The sequence below is a fragment of the Salvelinus namaycush genome, chromosome 26 (assembly GCF_016432855.1).
Source record: "Salvelinus namaycush isolate Seneca chromosome 26, SaNama_1.0, whole genome shotgun sequence".
NCBI classification, from domain to species: domain Eukaryota; kingdom Metazoa; phylum Chordata; class Actinopteri; order Salmoniformes; family Salmonidae; genus Salvelinus; species Salvelinus namaycush.
Genome location: NC_052332.1, coordinates 9,696,592 through 9,719,162, shown reverse-complemented (window position 1 = coordinate 9,719,162; position 22,571 = coordinate 9,696,592). Strand labels below are relative to the sequence as shown.

The 22,571-nt window shown below is 47.7% G+C and overlaps 1 protein-coding gene across 1 annotated transcript; it reads right to left on the bottom strand.

Moving 5' to 3' along the window:
• Positions 1–1,580: 1,580 nt before the first annotated feature.
• On the bottom strand, positions 1,581–22,103 carry LOC120021857 (electrogenic sodium bicarbonate cotransporter 4-like). The gene is made up of 25 exons (XM_038965703.1): positions 22,088–22,103; positions 19,448–19,577; positions 18,974–19,134; positions 18,571–18,726; positions 18,250–18,262; positions 18,137–18,216; positions 17,192–17,247; positions 12,534–12,691; positions 12,362–12,449; positions 11,914–12,068; positions 11,623–11,754; positions 11,178–11,352; positions 10,955–11,088; positions 10,608–10,788; positions 10,431–10,521; positions 9,635–9,708; positions 9,240–9,431; positions 8,519–8,632; positions 7,955–8,116; positions 7,184–7,362; positions 6,880–6,952; positions 6,722–6,790; positions 6,414–6,587; positions 2,252–2,422; positions 1,581–1,697 (listed from the first exon to the last, which is right to left on the bottom strand). Coding segments are annotated over exons 1-25 (3,036 nt in total). The 5' UTR covers positions 22,089–22,103.
• Between the last annotated feature and the right edge of the window lie 468 nt (positions 22,104–22,571).

Genomic DNA, 22,571 nt, shown 5'->3' with positions numbered 1-22,571 from the left:
AGAAAACCAAAAGTCCCATCATTGTACTGCAGCAGGTTCATGACCTACAGTAAAATAACGTACCCAAAATTCGTATTCCCCTATTTCTCAGGAGTTGATTGTCCCAGACATACAAGTCCAGCATTCACTTGTCTTGAGAGAGCAGTGGCTGACAGAACTAGCAAGAGTAGTCTTATAATTACCAAAATGTTACAATAGTAAATGATTAGACCTGGATAGTGTAGACGTCTCCAACGAACCCATAACAACCACCGTCACTCAGCACATTTGACATTTTAGCCATTTAGCAGATGCTCTTATCCAGAGCGACATAGAATTAGTTCATTCATCTTAAGATAACTACTGTAGGTGAGACAACAACACATCACAATGGTATCAAGTACATTTTCCCTCAACAAAGTATTTATCGGCAAAGTCAGTACTAGTGGGAAAAGACAGTGGTGTGGGGGCATGCAAATTGATAGGAATTTGATGGCTTCTTGCGGTCAATTTGCAGAATAACACTGCATTATAATATTGGATTACCGTGACATTATAACCCTTCCTTTGCTAACTGTGCCTTCAGAGTCGTCTTTACATTACTACAAGAGGTTCCTGCTACAAACCACATGGCACACAGTGAATAAATTACACATGGAAGACATCAGCAAAACAAACACACACAAAAAAACAACTTCTGCATTGGTATCAGGTGCATGGGCTCTGGTATCTAAACGACTGTCGGTCTGCCCTCACAAACTACAGCAGGGCCAAAGGATAGCGCAGGAAAAAACACACATAGCATCCAGTGGTTTTAAGCAGGCGCTGGAGATCAGAGAATATGTTGAGCGAAAAGAAACCTCAGTCCACACACTGCGATCTACGCTCCAACAGCCCCGGACAGTAGACCTATGGTTCCGAGCGGCGTGTGATTCGTGTGTCTGGGTATGTCTCCCAGACCGTACTGTGATTTGTACAATGTTTAAAAGTATAATAACTAACTACTATCCAGCTGAATGTAATAGACATATGTTTACATGTTAAATATCACATCATATCTACATTTTATAGAATATTTGTATACATTTATATGAAATTCAATGTGTATTACGTTTTTAAAAAGTAAAAACAGTGGTAAAGAATGCTAATAGTAAATGGATGTTTGCTAATAGTTATTAGCTGTGCGTGTGATTATACGGTAGTTGTCAGTAGTCTAGCTGGCAGTAGTAAGTGGATGTATGTGTGTGTGTGTGTCTTTACATGTGTGTGTCAGTAGTCATAGGTGTGGACATTCTGGCAGTGTAGTCCCCAGTCGGTGTGTGCGTCAGGGCCGGGGGGATGTATCCGGTCACTTTCATCTGGATTTACACTAGTGTACACGTTCTCCTCCTGTACACACACACACACACACACACACACACACAGTTGAATGGCAGCGGTAAGAATTGGTGAGGGAGAACAAAAAAAGAAATAAAACCTTCAGTGTCTCATAACATACATCAGTAACATCACAGTATTATGTGCTCTATCTGTCGCACAATAATGACATCACAGTAATACATACAACAGTCCACATTCCTTGGGTCCCTCAAAAGAGAGGTTTACTCACAGTGAGAGACGGGGGGCTGGGTGGGTGGGCTTACAGAGGGGTCAGGTGCTGAAGGCAGGTCTATGGTGTCCATGGGTATCTTCACTGGAGGAGGGAGGGGACTCTTGGGCTGTGGCAGAGGGGGGAAACAGGGGGGAAACTATCAGCATGCAGGAGGAACTGACAGAGGAGTGGCTTAACAGAGACGTAAGGGATGATGCCCCAAATACGCACACACATCCAAGCACCCGCTCACACACACACATTGCATGCTTAAATCTAAGTAAAACAGCCCAATTCTACTACACAGACAGGATTGAACCATGCAGGTGGAAGTTGGAGGGAGAAAGACATCGACACACACACACACACACACACACACACACACACACACACACACACACACACACACACACACACAGACAGACCAACCAACATCGAGGCAGACAGACAGGCAATAGTAAGTGTTATACAGTGCCTTTTCAGCAACACTGTGGGACAGAGAAAAGAGACGGGTATTAGTCAGCGATAACAATCCCGAGGAACAACACACATCGATATAAACACTCAACAAAACAGATGGAGCCACTCCTACACACCACACTGGCATTACATCCTACTCCCACTGTCATTCTGGCACTGTGTGTGTGTGTGTGTGTGTGTCTGCTAGTCCTCGTCTCTCACCTCCTCGTCGCTCTCCGGCTCTGCTGCTTTGGTCCTTTTGTTGTCTTTCTTTTTCTTCCCATCCTTCTCCTTCTTCTTGTCCTTCTCCGGCAGGATGTCGTCCAGCCAGGCCAGGTCGTGTTGAGAGAACATCAGGTCCATCATCTTACGCACCACCATCAGACCCAGGATCTACACATCGAAAAAAGTATGTCTCCCCATCAATCTATGCACCACAGACACACACACACACACACACACACACACACACACATTTACAATGGAAAGAAGGAATAACCAAATGCACTTCAGCCCAGCTTAAACGTCAAAGGGGAAATCAGGTGCTCGACTGAGGGATTTGAAAATCCCCAAAACATTCCTTACCCCAGGATACTTCCACTGGTGACTATCCGGGAGAATAAAGAAAATAATCACTCTGCTGCTGCATAAATCTGGTTACTGATCCCGTCAATAAATCTATCAGATATATGCAGCAACAGAGTGCTCCTTTTCTTTATTCTCCCGGATAGTCACCATGTTGAAGTATCCTGGGGTAAGGAATGTTTTTTTTACATTGACATTTTAGTAATTTATCAGACGTTTTATTCCAGAGCGACTTAAAGTCAGTGCATTCATCTTAAGATAGCTAGGTGGGACAACCACATACTGTATCACAGTCATAGTAAGTACAATAAAGTAGCTATCAGAAAAGTTCAAGGTAGTAAACGGGGAAAAAGCCAAGTGCATGTGTTTTGTTTGGGGGGGGGTCGTGGTCTGGCGTGAGAAGGGGATGCGAAGGGGGCGGATGCTGTGGATTTATTTAAGATACTCTTTGTAGAAGCAGGGTTTTGGATGTTTTCGGAAGATGGGCAGGGACTCTGCTGTCCTAGCTTCAGGGGGGAGCTGGTTCCACTATTAGGGTGCCGGGACAGAGAAGAGCTTGGACTGGGCTGAGCGGGAGCTGCCTTCTCGTAGGAGTGGGAGAGCCAAGAGACCAGAGGTGACAGAACAGAGTACTGGGGTTTGGGTGTAGGGTTTGAGCATAGCCTGAAGGTAGGGAGGGGCCGTTCCTCCTGCTGCTCCATATTCAAGTATCACGGTCTTGTAGTGGATGCGAGCTTCGACTGGAAGCCAGTGGAGGGTGCGGAGGAGCAGGGTGACATGGGAGAATTTGGGAAGGTTGAACACCAGGCGGGCTGCAGCATTCTGAATAAGTTGCAGGGGTTTGATGGCACAAGTGGGGAGCACAGCCAACAGCGAGTTGTAGTCCAGACGGGAGATGACAAGTGCCTCGAGTAGGACCTGCGCCACTTCCTGTGTGAGGCAGGGCCGTATGCTACGGATATTGTAGAGCATGAACCTGCAGGAGTGAGTCACTGTTTTGATGTTGGCAAAGAACGGCATGGTGTTTTCCCAGGGTCACACCGAAGGTTCTTTGCACTCTGGGAGGGGGACATTGTGGAATTGTCAACCATGATGGAGAGGTCTTGGGATTTGGCAGGCCTACCCCGGGAGGAAAAGCAGCTCCGTCTTGTCGAGGTTGAGCTTGAGGTGGTGGGCCGACATCCAATCTGAGATATCTGCCAGGCACGCAGAGACGCGTGTCGCCACCTGATAGGAGCGGCGTGCCAGGTAGGATGCAATCCAAGAGTGTGAAAAGCCTGATATGCCCAGCCCTGAGAGGGTGGAGAGGAGGATCTGATGGTTCACGGTGTCAAAGGCAGCGGATAGATCTAGGATGACGAGAACAGAGGAGAGAGGGTCTGCTTTGCCAGTGTGGAGAGCTTCTGTGACACAGAGAAGAGCAGTCTTAGTTGAGTGACCCATCTTGATGCCTGACTGGTTAGGGTCAAGAAGATCATTCTGAGAGATAACGAGAGAGTTGGTCAGAGACGCTCAAGTGTTTTTAAAATAAAAGAAAGAAGGGACACCGGTCTGTATTTTCTTTTATGTCAGAGGGACTGAGTGCTGATTTCTTGAGGAGGGGAGCAACTCTGGCCAGTTTGAAGTCAGAGGGGATGGTCAGGGAGGAGTTGATGAGGGCAGTGAGAAATGGGAGGTCTCCAGAGATGGTCTGGAGAAGGGAGGAAGGGATGGGGTCGAGCGGGCAGGTTGTCGGGTGGCCGGACCTCACTAGTTGCAAGATTTTATCTGAAGAGAGAGGGGAGAAAGGCGTAGGGTAGTTTTGTGTGAGTGGGACCAATGGACTCTATAGGCTGAGTGAATGAGGAGCGAATGTCGTTAACCTTCTTTTCAAAGTGGTCGTCCGCGGAGAGCGAGGGGGAGGGGTGGAGGATTAAGGAGAAAGTCGAAAAGAGTTCCCTAGGGTTAGAATGATAGAAAGTGGTTTTAGCAGCAGATACAGAGGAAGAGAAGGTAGAGATGAGGAAGTGAAAGGATGATAGGTCCTCCGGAAGTTTAGTTTTCCTCCATTTTCGCTCAGCTTCCCGCAGCCCTCTTCTGTAAGCTTGCAATGAGTCACTCGGAAGGGAGGTCTGAGCCGGCCGGGAGAAAAGGGGACAGTGCAAGTCAAAGGATGTGGAAAGGGAGGAGAGTAGGATTGAAGGGGCAGAATTAGGATACAGAGGGGGGGGGGAGGATTAAGCAGAAGTGAGAGATAATAGGATAGACAAGGAGAGAATAGTGGGAGAGAGGGAGTGAAGATTGCGACGGCGCATGACCGTCTGGGTAGGGGCTGAGTGGCTAGGGTTGGAGGAGAGGGAGACAGAAAAGCAAACACAGTAGTGATCAGAGACTTGGAGGGGGGTTGCAGTGAGATTAATAGGGAAACAGCCTCTATTAAAGTTGAGGTCAAGCATATTACCTGCCTTGTGAGTGGGAGGAGACTGGGAAAGGGTCAGGTCAAAAGAGGCAAGGAGAGGGAAGAAAGAGTTAGAAAGAAATTCATTGAAGGCAGACGTAGGGAGGTTGAAGTCGCCAAGTACGAAGAGCGGTGAGCCATCGTCAGGAAATGAGCTCACCGAGCTCATTGAGGAACTCTTAGGGGACCTGGTGGGTGATAGATAGCAACAATGTTAAGCTTGAGTGGACAAGTGACAGCATGGAATTCAAATGAGGAGATGGACAGGTGTGCGGGAGAAAAGAGAAAATCTCCACTTAGGAGAAATTAGTAGCCCGTTGACACCACCACCACGACCAGATGCTCTCGGACTATGAGAGAAAACACAGTCAGATGAAGAGAGAGCAGCTGGAGTAGCAACTTTCTCTGGGGTGATCCATGTCTCCGTTAGGGCCAAGTGAAGGGACTGAAGGGCAGCATAGGCCGAGATGAACTCAGCGGTCTTGACCACAGATCGGCAGTTCCAAACACTGCCAGAGACCAGGAATTTCACATGGGTTGTGCGCGCAAGGTACATTCAATTAGAAGGTCTGTAAAGCCTACAGGGAAAGGAGTGAACAGGTATAGAAAACACACACATAGTTGCCAAAGCTACAAAAAGAGCAAAATGAAATCATCTGAAAATAACTAGATAAGATAGTCAAATGAGAGAGTGGTGTGGAGCCTTCCTCTCTTTCCTTCCTCAAACAACTCGGCAGAACAACTCTGCCGAATCGCCTTTGTTTCAGTGGCGGTCTTAGCTTAGTGATGAGACCGCTGCTGAGAAAACAGGGTAGACTGAAGTACTAACACTAATTGCCTTGTAGAGGTGAAGAGCACACTTCCCGGTACTAATTACTGATTGCCTAGGAGAGGAGTGTGAAGGAACATTTTATGTTTGTGCTTTTCTAATAACCAATTTGACTGGGTTCATACAAGTGACTGATTGATCGTGCCTGGGAGGAATCCTCACCATCAGCCTAAGCAATTTGGCAGTACGCCCAGAACAAAGGGATATCTCAGTTTCAAGGTCTCAGCTTGGAGAGAAGAAGCCTCGTGAGGTATTGGTCGGTCGCATGCATGAACCAAACGTTAATGATTAATTAATTATGAATAGTGGATCATGTAAATCATGCAAATATAACCTGTCTGTGTAAGCAGTATATAAGAGATCTAATGGGACTCTCCCGACCGACGTGTACTATGGTGCATTCAGTTTGTTGGAACATCTCCAGCTTTCTTGTAATAAAGAATGATTTATTTAATATTAACTTCAGGTTGTCGCTGGTATTGAATTTCCACGACACTACCCCTCCAAAACAGACACACACACAGAGCGATCACCATGACAGGGAAGATGATGGCAGCTACGGTAGACTTGAGGGTCCAGAGGACAGCCAGACAGATAATCTGGACCAGGGTGAAGAGATGGACCCTCCTCAGAGGAACGTGACGCAGGAAGGAGAAGTCTGGCTGGTGCTTGGCTGGCATCAGGTACAGCTTGATACGTTCCCAGAACTAGGAGGGAGAGAGGAGGTGGGTGAGTACACACACACACACACACACACACACACACACACACACACACACACACACACACACACACACACACACACACACACACACACACACACACACACACACACACGTACCTGTATTCCTGCGAGTGAGGCTACTCCCATGTAGAGGAAGACACCGTAGAGAACAGGCATGGGGATGTACTGGGGGGAAACACAATATACAGGTTAACACAATCCTCCATTACACCATGCACTATGTGATGTGGAGACCCATTCTCTCACTGACTCACCTGAAGGACAGGAGCCAGGAAGATGGAAACTCCAGTTAAGACAAACACCAGAATACCCGTCAACCTCTGCTCCCTGTAAAACACACACACACACACACACACATACACATACACATACACACACACACACACACACACACACACACACACACACACACACACACACACACACACACACACACACACACACACACACACACACACAGTTAGAACAAACATCACCGTCAACCTCTAACACACTCACCCTGTCACCCACACCCACTATATCTCTCCTCACACATACAAACCCCGTATCCCTCCCTACCTGACTCCCAGGAACTGGGGCTGCTCTCCTGGGGCGCTGGACTCACTCTCCATCTTCAGAGAGTCGATGTGGGCGATGGAGATGACAGTAGCAGCCACGTACCAGGGCAGGCCCAGGAAGGAACACACTGCCATCAGAATACCCACCCAGAACAGGTCCAGATGGTACCCACAACCTTTCTGTTGGAGGGAGAAGGAGGGGAGGGAGATGGGGAGCGGAGGGAGAAGGAGGGGAGGGCGAAGGAGGAGAGGGAGAAGGAGGAGAGAGGAGGGCAGCGGAGAGAGAAGGAGGGGAGCGGAGGGAGGAGGAAAGGGAGAAGGAGGAGAGGATAGAGAAGGAGGGGAGGAGAGAGAAGGAGCGGGAGAGAGAAGGAGGGGGAGAGAGAAGAACGAGGGGAGACAGAAGGAGGAGAAGGAGGGGCGTGATAAGGAGGGGAGTGAGAGGGAGGAAAGGGAGAAGGAGCGGGAGAGAGAAGGAGGGGGACAGAGAAGGAGGGGAGGGAGATGGGGAGCGGAGAGAAAGGGAGGGGAGAGGTAGCATTCAAGAGTTATTGTGTTGCTGTTGTGTTCATGGCTGTATTTTATGGTTATTGAATGGCCGTGTTTATGTTGCATTTATATTTATATTTATGTTCTTGTTTTTTTGTTGTTGGAGAAGACAGCTCAGAACAGAGTATGATGGAGAGGATTCGCCGAGGGCCTACGCTCCCTAAGTAAGTAGGTGTGTTCATGGTTGCAGTTGTGTTGTGTTGTCATTGCGGCCATACTGTACCTTGAGTTTGTTCTCTTTGCGGTTGACGATGACGGCGCTGATCTGTTGGTCCATGAAGATGAGGATGGTGACCAGGAGAGCAGGGACGGCGCTGGCCACATATACCCACCACGGGCACTTACCAAACGGCATCACCACCCAGCCACGGTCTGGACGCGTCGGCTACAACACACACACACACATTTATGTAACCTTTATTTACACAGGGAGTTACTTTGAGGCCCAGGTCTTTTTTTCAAGTGAGTCCTGTATGGTGCTGAACACACACACACACACACACACACACACACACACACACACACACACACACACACACACACACACACACACACACACACACACACACACACACACACACACACACACACACACACACACACACACACACACACTCACTCAAATGTCATGCAGTTTACATGCATCACTAAACCCAACAAAAAGACACATGCAACTCGTATACAACTCAAACACATAGGCCAAAATCAAACATATTGAATCACACTGAACAATGCATGCATCTGTGAATCACGCACACAGACACATTGGGTCAAGGGTCAGAAATACCTGAAACTCTGTGGGTACAATTAGTTTGGGTGTGTCCAGCCCTACAAGCATATCCAGACCCACAAACGTCATGATTGACATGAAGATGGAGAAATCACTGATCAGCTTCCTCAGCTAGGCCCACCCACACACACAGATAAACAAGCAGACAGACAAAAAGAGGGGCGGAAGAGATGGAGGAAAAAAGACAGAGAGGTACAAAACAAATAGACCGACAGGAGAGAGGGATGAAATAAAAGAGAGAGGTGTGAGTGTCAGTATGTTAATGTCTCAAAATCATTCATTTAAAACAGCCTTTTTATCCCCGAATAATTTCAGGAAGAAGGAAGAGATAGAGAGGGAGAGAACGAGCGGAAGAGAGGGAGTGATGGAGTGAGGGATGAGGGGAGGAGAGGACCTTGACTTCAGTGGGCACGTGCAGTTTGGGCGTGTCCAGGCCTAACAGGTAGTCTATCCCACAGAACACCAGGATGGAGATGATGATGGAGAAATCACCAACCAGGGAACGGCACTGGAGCACAGACGTGGACAGGAAAGGACAGGGTGGGGGGAGGATTGGGGGTGTAGGGCGAGAAGGAGAGGGGTAAAGTGGGGAGAGTTGACAGCCAAGGGAAGAGGTTGAGTTTACGTTACCTACCCATCACGCAATATGTAATAAACACCAAACAAAGATCCCCTGCATCCCACGTCTCACATTCTATGTCCCCCCTGTGTCTCTCACCTTGGTGGGGAAGTAGCGGCTAGTCTTGAACTTCTTGAGGGAGACGGTCATGGAGTAGGTGCCGAAGAACAGGATAAAAGATATGAGGGCCAGGTCAGGGACGTACTTACACGCGTTCCCCAGCAGGGCGCCGCCATACTTCACACACTCCTTCTTACTCAGCTGACTCCAGTCCAGACCTGTTAAGTTATACTACACAGACAGAAGGAGAGAGAGAGAGAGAGAGAAGAGAAGAGGGAATACAGAGTAGTGCAGAAACGAACGTGGACAGGCAGCACAGTGCTCCTAGTCCTGTGACTATGTTAAGTCCTACAGTCTATTTTTGGCCACAGGCAGACTGTCCCCCATAGACTCAACCATCTGAGAAACAGATGAGTGAATGTGTCCCCGTTAGCTCCCGAGCCACTTACCAAATCAGTCATGTTATCGTCCGCTAGTGGAACTGAAACATTAAAAGCCATCGCAGCAGCTGTTAGAGAGAGAGAGAGAGAGATACAGAGAGAAGTCAGGTGCCCCAGCTAGATTACATGATGCCAGTTATATGGGAACATGACCGATTTGTAGCATGATGTAGCAGTATACTCACTCAGATAGCAGCCAGAGAGAGAGAGAGAGAGAGAAGCAGAAACAGACAGCACATGCATCAGTTACAGTAGTTAGGAGGGCGAACACAGACAGTACAAGGGGATGGCAGGTAGACTCGAGGTTAGCGTGTTGGGCCAGTAACCGAAAGGTGGCTGGTTCAAATACCGGAGCCGGCAAGGTGAACAAAAATATGTTGCTGTGCTCCAGGGGCTCTATACAATGGAGACCCTGCCCATGACCCCACACCCTGCGGGTGTCTCAGGGGGAGTTGGAATATGCAAAAAAAATACATATTTTCATTACACACCTGTGTGTAACAGACAAATATAAGCACCCTCCCCAAAGCATTATTATTATAGAATACACATCCCCAAACTAGGGGATACGTCTACAGTAAGAATTGTCAAGGATGTGAACTCCCTAAACTGTCCTGCAGATGGCAATACTGCACTTCATTGGTGTCGGTTCTAGTGAAGCACCCAATTAAGAAGGAGAGGGGAGGAGAGGGGGAGGACGCTGAGGAGAAACAGGAGGAAGAATGGGAGAAGAGGAAGAATGACATGAGGAGGCGAGACAGCAGCAGAAGAAGAGGAGGGAGAGGCTCACCCTGGTCAGGTGCGATACATTCACACCTGTATGTGGTAACGTAGTCGGGCTTGAAGACACGGTTGATGGGGTAGTACTTAAAGGAGCCCACCTGTAGTAACACATTGCGGAAACAGTTAAGACACCGCGTGAGTGCGTGCGCCCGTGTGTGTGTGTGTGTGTGTGTGTGTCACCCACCATCTTCTTGATGGCGTCGGAGATGAAGATGAAAGAGATGAGGCTGGAGAAGCCCTCCTCGGTGAAGCGGGTGATGTATTTGATGATGTAACTGGCGTCCGTGGCGACCAGGATCAGACACTGCAGACAGGAGTGGAGACCAATCCACAGACGCAGCTCCATGTAGTCTATAGTGTTAGACCTGAGACACACATACGCACCAGCGTCAGAAGAAACAAACTAAGTGCACAAAAGAAGGATCAGACAGATACAGTGTGCGTGTGTGTGTGTGTGTGTGTGTGTGTGTGTGTGTGTGTGTGTGTGTGTGTGTGTGTGTGTGTGTGTGTGTGTGTGTGTGTGTGGCTCACTTGCAGAACTCATAGAGCAGTTTCTCGAAGATGAGGATGGGTCCAGTAGAACTGAGAATGATGAGGGGCTGACCTCCTAACAGACAGAACACTGTCCCTGCTAACGCTGTACCCAGGAAACTCTCCATCACACCCTGCCACAGGGAGAGAGGGGAGGGGTAGAGGAGTTGAGACCGGTGTGTAACTTCCGCATGTTGGCGTGTAAGTGTGGGTGTGGGTGTACCTGGTAGTTGTCTGTGGCGTCCCCCAGCAGGCCTCCGAAGGTGATGGCGTTGGTGATGCAGCCCAGGTAGATGAACAGAACAGCAGAGATGGACTGGATGTGAAAGCCCTGGGAGAAATCACTAAGGATCCACGGAACCTTCCTCTTAATGTCCAGCCACAGGCCTCCACAGAACCTGGGACACACACACACACACACACACACACACACACACACACACACACACACACACACACACACACACACACACACACACACACACACACACACACACACACACACACACACACACACACACACAGGTAAGCCCCCCCGGCTAGTTCTATTGGCCCCTGCTTAAAATATTTTTTATTGCTTTCAAATGACAATTTGAGAGTGCCTGCATGTTGCTTTGGGGGTCTGGAGATTCAATTATAGGAAAGTAAACCTCCCAGCATTCCCATACCTGCCAGTGAATTGCAGTTCCTCTCCCAGTTCGTGGGGGGTGGGCATCTCCTCGTCCTCTCCTCCTCCTGGCCCCCCAGCCGTCCCGGTCCCGTTCACCTGGCCTAGCTCGTTCAGGTTCAGCACAGACTTCCTTTTGGGTAGGGGGGTGGAGGTTCAGTGTTGAGTTTGGACTAACTAACAGACGAACTAACCCAGGAAGAATAGCTGCTGCTAACAGGGATCCAAATAAACGAAACTTAATTGAATGTTTCAATTGATCAGTCAGTCACTAAATACATACAGTTTGTACCTCATGTCAGCAGAGGGGACCTTCTTGGGGGGCTCAATGCGTATTTTGGGGTCCCACTCCCCTGGGGGCAGAACGATGACCTCATCCAGAAACTCATCAATCCCCGCGATCAGGTCGTCACGGTCCCGGGCTTTATACGCAACGTCACTGAACAACTGACAGGACAGTAGAGCACACAGTTATACACGGCATATGATGGTGTGTGTGCGTGTGTGTGTGTGTTTGTGCGTGTGCGTGTGTGTGTGTGTAAAATAAAGAGGACAGAGTTGAACTGCAGAGCCCTGTCTGTAACATACTGACTGAGTGCGTAAGGTAACATATCCACAAAATATCTTGAGGTTAAGAAAAAACAACAACAATATGACAACATCCACTAAAAACGTTTGTCCCTCATTGTTTTTTTTTTGTGTGACTTGACTCAAAAAAAAAAAGATTTGCTCATTCTTACGTCATCCACCATGAGCGTGGCGATAGCTCGGCCAATCTCGTTGTAGGACTTGCCTTTGCCATGAGGACCCAGCAGGACAAACAGAAACCTGCCAGGAGACAAGGGGTTAACACAGCTGTAGAGCAGCAGGAGACACACACACACACACACACACACACACATATACGTGTACCTGGTAGGTACGGGGACCTCGGTCAGGCCTCCCAGTGTGGTAGCCTGGGCCAGACGTACGAACGCTACAAATGGTTTATCCAGGAAGTCCACTTCTCCAATCAGAACGTTGGACGCCTCTGCATCACGAGGAATCTTCTTCATGAACTTATTTTTCATCTAGGGGGGGTAGGAAGCAGGATGGTAAAGAAAGAGAGAGAGAGAATGGAGAGAGAGGTGGCAGAGGAACATGAGAGATGTATTTAGAGACCAAAGAGAGACCAGGGCTGCATTCCAGACACGTAAAAGACACACGCTCTCCCCTCAGGCCTCAAATGAAATGGACGCTTCTGATGACGTATCATGACTTATGATGAGTTGACACTTGCAGGGCGAGGGAAGAATGAATGAATTTTAAAATGGACCGCCCTTGTCCGGGAAATTTGTCACTCGTTCGTCCCACGTTTGTGTTTTCAGTCATCACGGAACCACCGGTAGCTGTTGTGTGTGGTTTATATGCCCTACAGTCAATTATGATTGCATTTCATATCTTGGCTAGAAGAGAAGGCATCCACTGACATCGAACGCTAGCCATCCGATGATATCAGGTAAATCGAAAATTACAATGTATAAGTGCGATGTCAGGGAACGTTGGAATGCGCTAGCTAACGTAAGCTAACCAAACAAAAACATCATTACTTTTACGAGACGTGTTTGTGCCGGTCATGTGCGTTAGTAGCACAATTCCTAACTTATTCACGCTCGTTTTTATTTACACCTGTTGACTTCTTCATGTTGATGTCGGTTTGAAGTTTTGGCAGACTTTTCTTAGCGGATGTACAATCATTGCGAATTGAATTATGGGGCATTTCAATAACCTAATGAAGGCTATTGTAGCCAAAATGCTGTCTATTATAGTGCACGAATAAAACACTTAGGAACAGCATTTAAAAATGTAAAGGCATGTCTTCCTCTACTGTAATGTCCCACGGCAGAGTGGCTGAAGTTCTGTCATTATTATGTCAGTGTTGATATCTAATCGATAGCTGATCACTCACTGCATGTGATGCATAGGACACGAGGCACACACACACACACACTCCAATGGTACTGTAGCTCAGTATTGCTACACACACACACACACACACACACACACACACACACACACACACACACACACACACACACACACACACACACACACACACACACACACACACACACACACACACACACAGACACTCTCCATTGGCCAATCAATACTGCTGCATACAAAAATCACACAAAGCTCAACTCTCAATGCGGTAAACATGCCTCGCTCCTACCTCCCAGTAGCACGTGGAAGTGGAGTGGTTGATGCTGAGGTCAAAATCACCTGCTAATCTTTTAGTGTTGCTTTCAGAGTCAAATCACTTTCTGCCCCTCTGTCTACCTCTACCCCCTCTCTCTACCCCCTCGGTCTCTCTTGCTATACCTCTCTCCCCACCTCTACCCACTCTCTATCTCTCTCTACGTCTCTCCCTCCCCATCTCTCGGTCTCTGTGACCTACAAACTTTTAGAAAAGAAGGTTCTATCTAGTGCCTAAAAGGCTTCTTCAACTGTCCCCACTTGAGAACCCTTTGAATAACCATTTTGGGTTACAGGTAGAACCCTTTTGGGTGGAACCCTTTTCACAGAGGGTTCTACATGGAACCCAAAAAGGGTTATTCAAAGGGTTATCCCATTGGCGAAAAAGAAAAAGAACCCTTTTGGAATCCTTTTTGCTAAGAGTGTTCTCTGGTAGTAATTTACTGCCTCGAACATGACGTAAACAATACCTCTATTCAGTATAACAGTCTACTTCAAGGAATATCTCCCCCTTTCTCTCTCTGTGACCTAGTCAGGTGCTGGTTAAAGCCGGGCTGTCAAAGCTCCTACATGTACAGAAGTTTGAATATGAGGACATGGATGTGTGTTTGTGTGTGTGTGGCAGGCAGGCAGTTCAAAGTGACCAGAGGGATATTAACAGGGCTAGTTAAGTTGCTTTCTAAATGTAATATGTTACAGTTACTATACTGAACAAAAATATAAAACGCAACATGTAAAGTGTTGGTTCCATGTTTCATGAGCTGAAATAAAAGATCCCATTAATTTTACATATGCACAAAAAGCTTATTTCTCTCTCAAATTGTGTGGACAAATTCCTTTACATCCCTGTTAGTGAGCATTTCTCCTTTGCCAAGATAATCCATCCACCTGACAAGTGTGGCATATAAAGAATCTGATTAAACAGCATGATCATTACACAGGTGCACCTTGTGCTGGGGACAATAAAAGGCCTCTCTAAAATGTGCAGTTTTGTCACACAACACAATGCCACAAATGTCTCAAGTTGAGGGAGCGTGCAATTGGCATGCTGACTGCAGAAATGTCTACCAGAGCTGTTGCCAGAGAATTGAATGTTCATTTCTCTACCATAAGCCACCTCCAACATTGTTTTAGAGAATTTGGCATTATGTACAACCGGCCTCACAACCGCAGACCTTATGTATCCATGCCAGCCCAGGACCTCCACATCCGGCTTCTTCACCTGCTGGATCGTCTGAGACCAGCCACCCGGACAGCTGATGAAACTGAGGACTACCTGTTTGTAATAAAGCCCTTTTGTGGGGAAAAACTCATTCTGATTGGCTGGACCTGGCTCCCCAGTGGATGGGCCTGGCTTCCAAGTGGGTGGGCCATTGCTCTCCAAGTCCTAACCTAGGCTGTGCCCCTGCTCAGTCATGTGAAATCCATAGATCAGGGCCTAATGAATTTATTTCAGTTGACTGATTTCCTTATATGAACTGTAAACTCAGTAAAAATCGCTAAAATTGTTGCATGTTGCGTTTATATTTTTGTTCAGTATAGTTCAGTTGTAATCAGTAATGTAACTTTTGGATTACCCAAACTCAGTAAAGTAATCGAATTACTTTCAGTTACTTTTAGATTACTTCCCATTAAGAGGCATTAGAAGACAGAAATTAATATTACCAATCTATTCCAGGACAAATCAGTTTACCTAACTTGCCATGAATGGATATTTTCCTTTATAGGTTGGTTTTGTAGGCTTCGTCTAACCAATTGCTTTCTACTACAGATAATAATACGATTAGGTTATATCCTTATATTAAAATCCAAAGTCTGTCAGAATTCCAGTCATTCCATTTAATTTAATACGCCTTGATCTTCAAGAATAGGACTTGGAAATATAGATTAGCCAAATTGTTTAACTGAAGATTAACCCCAAAACGAAGGACTAATTAGCCCACTCTGTTGTTTATGATTTTGTTGTCATGGAGGACTGATTGGGCTCACTGCTTCGAGTATTAAAATAAATGCTGCTCTTATGGAATGGCATGCTTTGAGCACTACCGAAAAGTGCTATTTGCATATGAAAAATGGATGCCATATGCTGCATTTGCTATAGGCCTATTGTTTGTTTTTGTTTGTGACACTTTGATATCTAGATCATTTGCAGCTGTTTAAAAGGCAACTCCACAGTTCCATCAATAACAAAGCCCGCACCCCGCCTCTGTTTTGGTAAAAATCCCAGGAATGGGCCTGGAGAAATGTAAACACTCTCAGAGTAATAGACAGATCTATGGGTGCAAGGACTGACCATCCATGATATCAACATTGTTTTAACCATGTTATGAGGCTATACAGTGTTTGTTTACATTGACAATGTTTACAAACATTGGAGAAAAACAAGCTTATATTTTGGGTTCTCATGGGGTGGGTCATTTGTGTTTGTATTTTATTCTTTGTATTTATTATGGATCCCCAGAAGCTGCTACTCTTCATGTGGTCCAGTAATATTAAGGCCATTTACATACAGTTGCTGGGCTGCTGGTTTTAAACATTACACATGATTACCCACTACTACAACACATCTACAATACACAGGAGATTGGTGGCAAACTTAAACTTGCACTTTCTTTCAATGCTGATCTGAATGTCATTGAGAAAACAGAAAAGGTGACAAAGATTTTCTTCCCGCTCAAACATCCTTTGGGAATTTAAAAAGTAATCCTCAAAAGTAATCACCTCGTTTTTCAAAAGTATTTATAATCTGATTACAATATTTTTGCTGGTAACGTAACGGATCACATTACCGTTTTTTTGTAATCTGTTACTCCCCCAATCCTGGTTATTAAGCCACTGTTTGGGGGAGTAAATCATTCAAGTGGACTCAGATGGTGTACTGTACGTGTGTGGCTTTGAAGTCCCCCAAACTCTGTCAGGGTGGGCATTGACCCCCTACACATACTCAGCGTCCCCCCCACACACACACCATCTCTATCCACAGCTAAACAATAATACCCAAATCTGTCCTTTGGCCCACGTCGAAAGGAAAGGCAAGTGACTCACATGAGAACAGTAATATTCTTTATCCTGCCCTCTCTCTCTCTCCCTCTCATTTTTGACGGGTGGACGCACCCAAACAATTAAGTCGAGACGAACAACAGGAGCTTAGGGTTATGCAATGTAATAACTTTTCCTTCACACACACACACACACACACACACACACACACACACACACACACACACACACACACACACACACACACACACACACACACACACACACACACACACACACACACACACACACACACACACACACACACACAGAACAATGATCTTTGGTGTTACCTGGTCTGTGCTTGGCTTGTCTGAAATGTCGTTCATGCTTCGGCTTTGCGCGGGATCTGAAACATCATATAAAAAAAAAAGTAGACACACACCACTTTCTATTGCACTCCACACAAACTCGCATGCACAATAACATGCTCACACGATTCCCCTATTGACACCAATGAATGACTTCGGGTGGGTGAAAGTCTGAGTTAACTAGACGTGAAGTTAGCAATCCCCTCAGCGTATTCACGGGTCGAGAGTTTGTGTGGCGCCCGTTTAATTTTGGACGTTGTGTGGAAGAGGCAGCAGTAGACATCTCCAACCCATCTTTGTAGGTAAATACCAGCTATAGGTATAGAGTGAATGCGTCTTTGTGGCACTGTAGACGGCTTGGGGGTGTGTGAGCAGAGCTTGCCTGATTGTTTCAACGGCCAATTACATCTAACGGATCATTCCCCCTAAAAGCTGATTTATGATTTAGGGACAAATTCATTAGCAGAGAAAGAACTAGAACATACCTCGGTTAAGACCCCCCCCCACACACACACACACACACAGAAATGGACGCACTGTGTATTTAGTCCTGCGTAGCCAGACCGTGGGCAATGGCACATTCAAAGATTGCGGAAGTAAGCTGTCTGGCTCAAGAGACTACTGTGTATTAGGAGCCCCCCGAAATACAGTGTGACCAAAAACTAGCACACTGAAATCACACACATATCTCTATGAGGTTTTGAGGTTAGATATGTGAATTAAAAACACATATCTCTATGAGGTTAGCCGTCAGAGACAGGAAAGAGGGTGAAAGAATATTAGTTTGCATGTATACAGGTGTGTCTATGCGTTGAGTGTGTGTGTGTGTGTGTGTGCCTATGCACTTGAGAGTGTCCGTGCACGCGCAAGCGTGCTCGCGTGTCTATGTGTCTGTGCGCTTGAGTATGTGCGTGCGTGCAGACTCACGCAGGCGGCCAAGGCTGCCTGACTTGGCTCGTAAGTCCTCTGTAGAGTGATGGAGGCCAGAGGCTGAACTAGGAAAGCGACTGACGTTACTACGACTGACATTATGAACAGACTGGGGACTACGGCCTAGAGAGAGAGAGAGAGAGAGAGACAGAGGGAGGGAGGAGAGAGGGAGCGCGAGTAGGGGGAGAGAGGGGGAGAAAGAAAAAGGGGGAGAGACACAGGAGGGGGGGAGAGAGAGAGAGAGAATAGGAGAAAAAGGTGGAGGAGAATGAGAAGAGAAAGGTTGGAGTAAACAGAGGAGAGACAGTGAGGCAGTTTGTGAAAAGAGGAGAGAGAAAATATTATTGCTGTATGAGTCAAATCAGCATGATACTACGACAGAGATGAAAATCAACAAGATCACACAACACAGCACACACACTCTCACTCACTGGTGGGGGAATTGTTTGATTTGCCCATGTCGGCTAGCGAGAGGTGGATGGGTTTCTTATGCTGGTGGCGATGTTTCCGTAGCAACACAAAGCTGACCTTCTCCCTCAGTTCTGGACCAATCAGACCGTCTGCCACCTGGCGATCCACGATGTCATCTGGGGTCAGAGGTCAGGGTGAGAGTTCAAGAGTCAGTTGTGCTCAATCCCAAGTCAACCCTTAGCCTCTGTCCACTTCCTTATGCACTTCCAACCGGCCTATCAGAGGGCAAGATGGATTTGAACCATATTGCTTACACCTATAAAAATCGTTTGAGTCTCCCGAAGTGCACAGGGCATAGGGACGACTAGGGCTTGATTTGGGAATGGGCCATGGTCTGGGTCACACATACACACACACACTCACCCACTATCTGTGGCAGGGAGTATCCCTCCAGATCCAGCAGCACACTGCCAGTCTGGATACAGGTCCTCAGCTCAAACAGACTGTGGAGGGTCAGGGTGGACACATGGGGCTTGCTCCACCTCTCTCCTCCCTCCTCCACCTTCTCTTCAAACTTCACCCACCTGGAGAGGAAGGAGAGAAACCCCATGAAGCCTTTCGATGTCTGGTTATTAAGGCAGGGTGGACCGACACCAGCTCCGTGACACTACTGTAGAGCTTTGTTGCTAACACTCTTCTAATGAAAACTATCTACAGGTTCCCTACCAGCACCTCCCCCTAAATCCCACCTAAAGCCCCCCGACAATCTCAAACTAATGAGGCCACACACTCCAGGGTGGACACACACAAATGGTTGAGGTGTGTGTGTGTGTGTGTGTGTGTGTGTGTGTGTGTGTGTGTGTGTGTGTGTGTGTGTGTGTGTGTGTGTGTGTGTACCTCGCAGACTCTTTCCACTCCATCTCGTCTCCATCATGTTGCAGCGTGTCCATCTCCGTAAACAGAGTGGGCGTCGGCGTGTCGTCATCTTCACCCAGGATGTAGCGCAGCCTCTCCGCCGCCGGGGACACTGGGAAAAGGAGTTCACGAGAGACGAAATATCAAGCTATATAAATAGAATTTAAACACGTATGTATCTACGCATCAAACACATTTACTAACAGTGTGTGTGAGAGCTGTATAAGATATTCCACTAGGATTGACAGTTGATGCAACAGCTTTGGATTGCCGTGACACCGTGTACTAAACTAGGGCATCAAGTTATCAGAAGTCTAAAAGAATGTGAATCTCCTGTCGGTGGATCAAAGCTCATTAACTTGCTCCTAACCCCAGGGCTCTAATAACACTGCCATCACATCACTGTGTGTGTGTGTGTGTGTGTGTGTGTGTGTGTGTTTGCGTGTGTTGCTCGGCTCCTGGTGGTCCTAATACAGCTTACTTTGATCCTGTGTGAGTTCCCTTCGACCCGTAACCTAAAACAACACCTCTGATCTTTAACCCACTCACCCCCCCCCCGTCAGTCACAGAGTCCCAGTCAATGTGGGTAAATACCTCCCTGCACCCCCCCCCCCCCTGCACCCCTCTATACAGTCCATGAAAAACAGCCAATGAATAACCTTCCTCTGGTCACTGGGTAGCTAAGCTAAGCAGCACACTGCCTAAGAGCACTGCCCAGCACTGGCCAAGAGTTAGCCAGCGTGAACACATGGAAAGGTCCTGTTTCTAACAGATTACTGCCCACTGATCACACACTGGTTGAATAAGCGTTGTTTCAATAAAATGACATTGAACCAATGTGGAATAGATGTTGAATTGATGTCCGTGCCCAGTGGGTGAGGACAGACATGCAGACCTTGAGGCCCATATTTTATACGAAATGAAAATCAAATATAGTTCACAGAGAGGGAGTGAGAGAGAAAAACTGAGTGAATCAGAGAGAGAGAGGACTGACAGAGAAAGACTGGTCCTTCAGGGAGCACTGAGGCGAGTGGGCTGCTCTTGACCTCAGACTCCAGTCAAAGACAAAACAGACACCTTGCTACGGTTCTTCGCCTTAGATTCAAACTATCACGCAAGAACTAATCTATGTTCAGTCTACCCGAGGGACCGCTCAGTAACATCCCAGGGACCGGTGCCGGTCCAAAGGCCAGAGGTTGAGAAACACAGGCCTCACATGACATTCCCAATGACACGCCCATGTGACAGTGACGGACACCTATTACATGCAGGTCGTTGTTCAACGTCATTCATTAAAATCAGTTCCAACATGGCGAAGGTGACCGTATAACTGACAAGTCACCCCTGAAATACACCCAAATAAGAACCAAGACTCAACCAAGTCTTACTACACAGCAATGACACAAACAACATCGTTATAATAAGAAAGCAAATAAACATTAAGATCGAGCTGTCCCCTCCATTCTCTTCCTGTTCTCTGTACCTCCTCCCCTCCTCTCTTCCTATTTTTTTTTACCTGTGTGTGAGCCAGGCAGTGTCCAGCGAGAGGCCATACTGGAGGTGATGGAGGAACCAGAGTCCTCCATGACTAACCACTGGAACCACAACCAAAGACTTTCAGTATACACCTGTACTCCCAGCAGCTCAGAGAGAGATATCCCCAACCAGCTGATAGGTCAACACACTACAGGAGGCTGCTGTCAATGTCCGTCCAGCCCAGAGAGGTAGCACTCTACTAGTCTTGCGGAACCAGACGAGACCCCGACACCGTATTCCCGTTTGACAATTGGCTTGTTCCGGAGAAAACTGGAGACACTGGAGTCAAGACTAGACCTCCACTGACGGGACAACCAGGAGAAGAGTGGACACACTCCTTCTTTCCTTCTTTCTTTCCTCCCCACAACTTTCCTGCTCTCTCCCGTTCCCCCTCTCAACGTGTTGCTCCGTTGTCGTCCTCTTCTTATAGCTTCACGCTCTTCTCTTTTCGCCAACTCTGCCTCGACACCTTTCGCTATCCAATAGGCCTTCGTTGTTTAGTGAGCCATGTTTTGCCGTGTGTGGGATGGTGTATCGTCAGTCAGAACCCAGCGGTCCAAAGGGCTGCACACTGTTCTGTGTGTTCCGTCCTACTCCGGAATTGTTTTCCTGTGGAGTTGTTTTGGTCTGCTTTAATCTGAAGCAGAAATCCACTGAAATCTCCAGAGCAGCGAAGGGCCAGAGGCTTAAGAGGCCAACACACACCCCACAGCACCCTGAAGTACTCTCCACCCCCTGACACACACACACACACGCATGGACCCACACACACATGCACCTGCGCACACACCCACCGCAGCAGCCTCAAGTACCCTTAACCCTGTGACACACATGCGTGCACACAACAACTACATCGACTTCACTTTTGGCTGTGCGCGCCTTCCTTCCCCTTTTGTGTCCGGGTTCTTCTCCTTGCCTCCGTCCATCCCGGGATCTATACTCTGATGAGTCAATGACGTGACATACTTCTCCTGTGGAACTGGGGCAGTGGAACCCCCTTGAACACATACGCACGTAACCACACACACACACACACACACATGACCGGTGGTATACCAGGGTTTGAGTTCCTCAGCTCTAATCAGCTTACCAGCTTCAAAACGCTGGTCTCCACGGGAACAGGAACCACGCTTTGACACATTCATTACACACGCACGCACGCACGCACGCACGCACGCACGCACGCACGCACGCACGCACGCACGCACGCACGCACGCACGCACGCACGCACGCACGCACGCACGCACGCACGCACGCACGCACGCACGCACGCACGCACGCACGCACGCACGCACGCACGCACGCACGCACGCACGCACGCACGCACGCACGCACGCACGCACGCACGCACGCACGCACGCACGCACGCACGCACGCACGCACGCACGCACGCACGCACGCACGCACGCACACACACACACACCTTGCTGCTAGTTATAAACACGCCTGGAAATGACAGGGGATCATTCCTCAAGACAGCAACAACTGTGGCTGGTCATATACTTCTCACATGTGTACTACTTAAAGTGCGCGTGTCCGCACGTGTAAGTATGTGTGTGTTTGTGCGTG

Excerpts from the sequence above, each read along its gene's own strand:
- LOC120021857 (XM_038965703.1), bottom strand. Across the intron at positions 11,755-11,913 it reads GTCCCCTCTGCTGACATGAG|GAAGTCTGTGCTGAACCTGA; the intron begins GTACAAACTGTA and ends CCTACCCAAAAG. Across the intron at positions 2,423-6,413 it reads CCATCATCTTCCCTGTCATG|ATCCTGGGTCTGATGGTGGT; the intron begins GTGATCGCTCTG and ends TTCGATGTGTAG.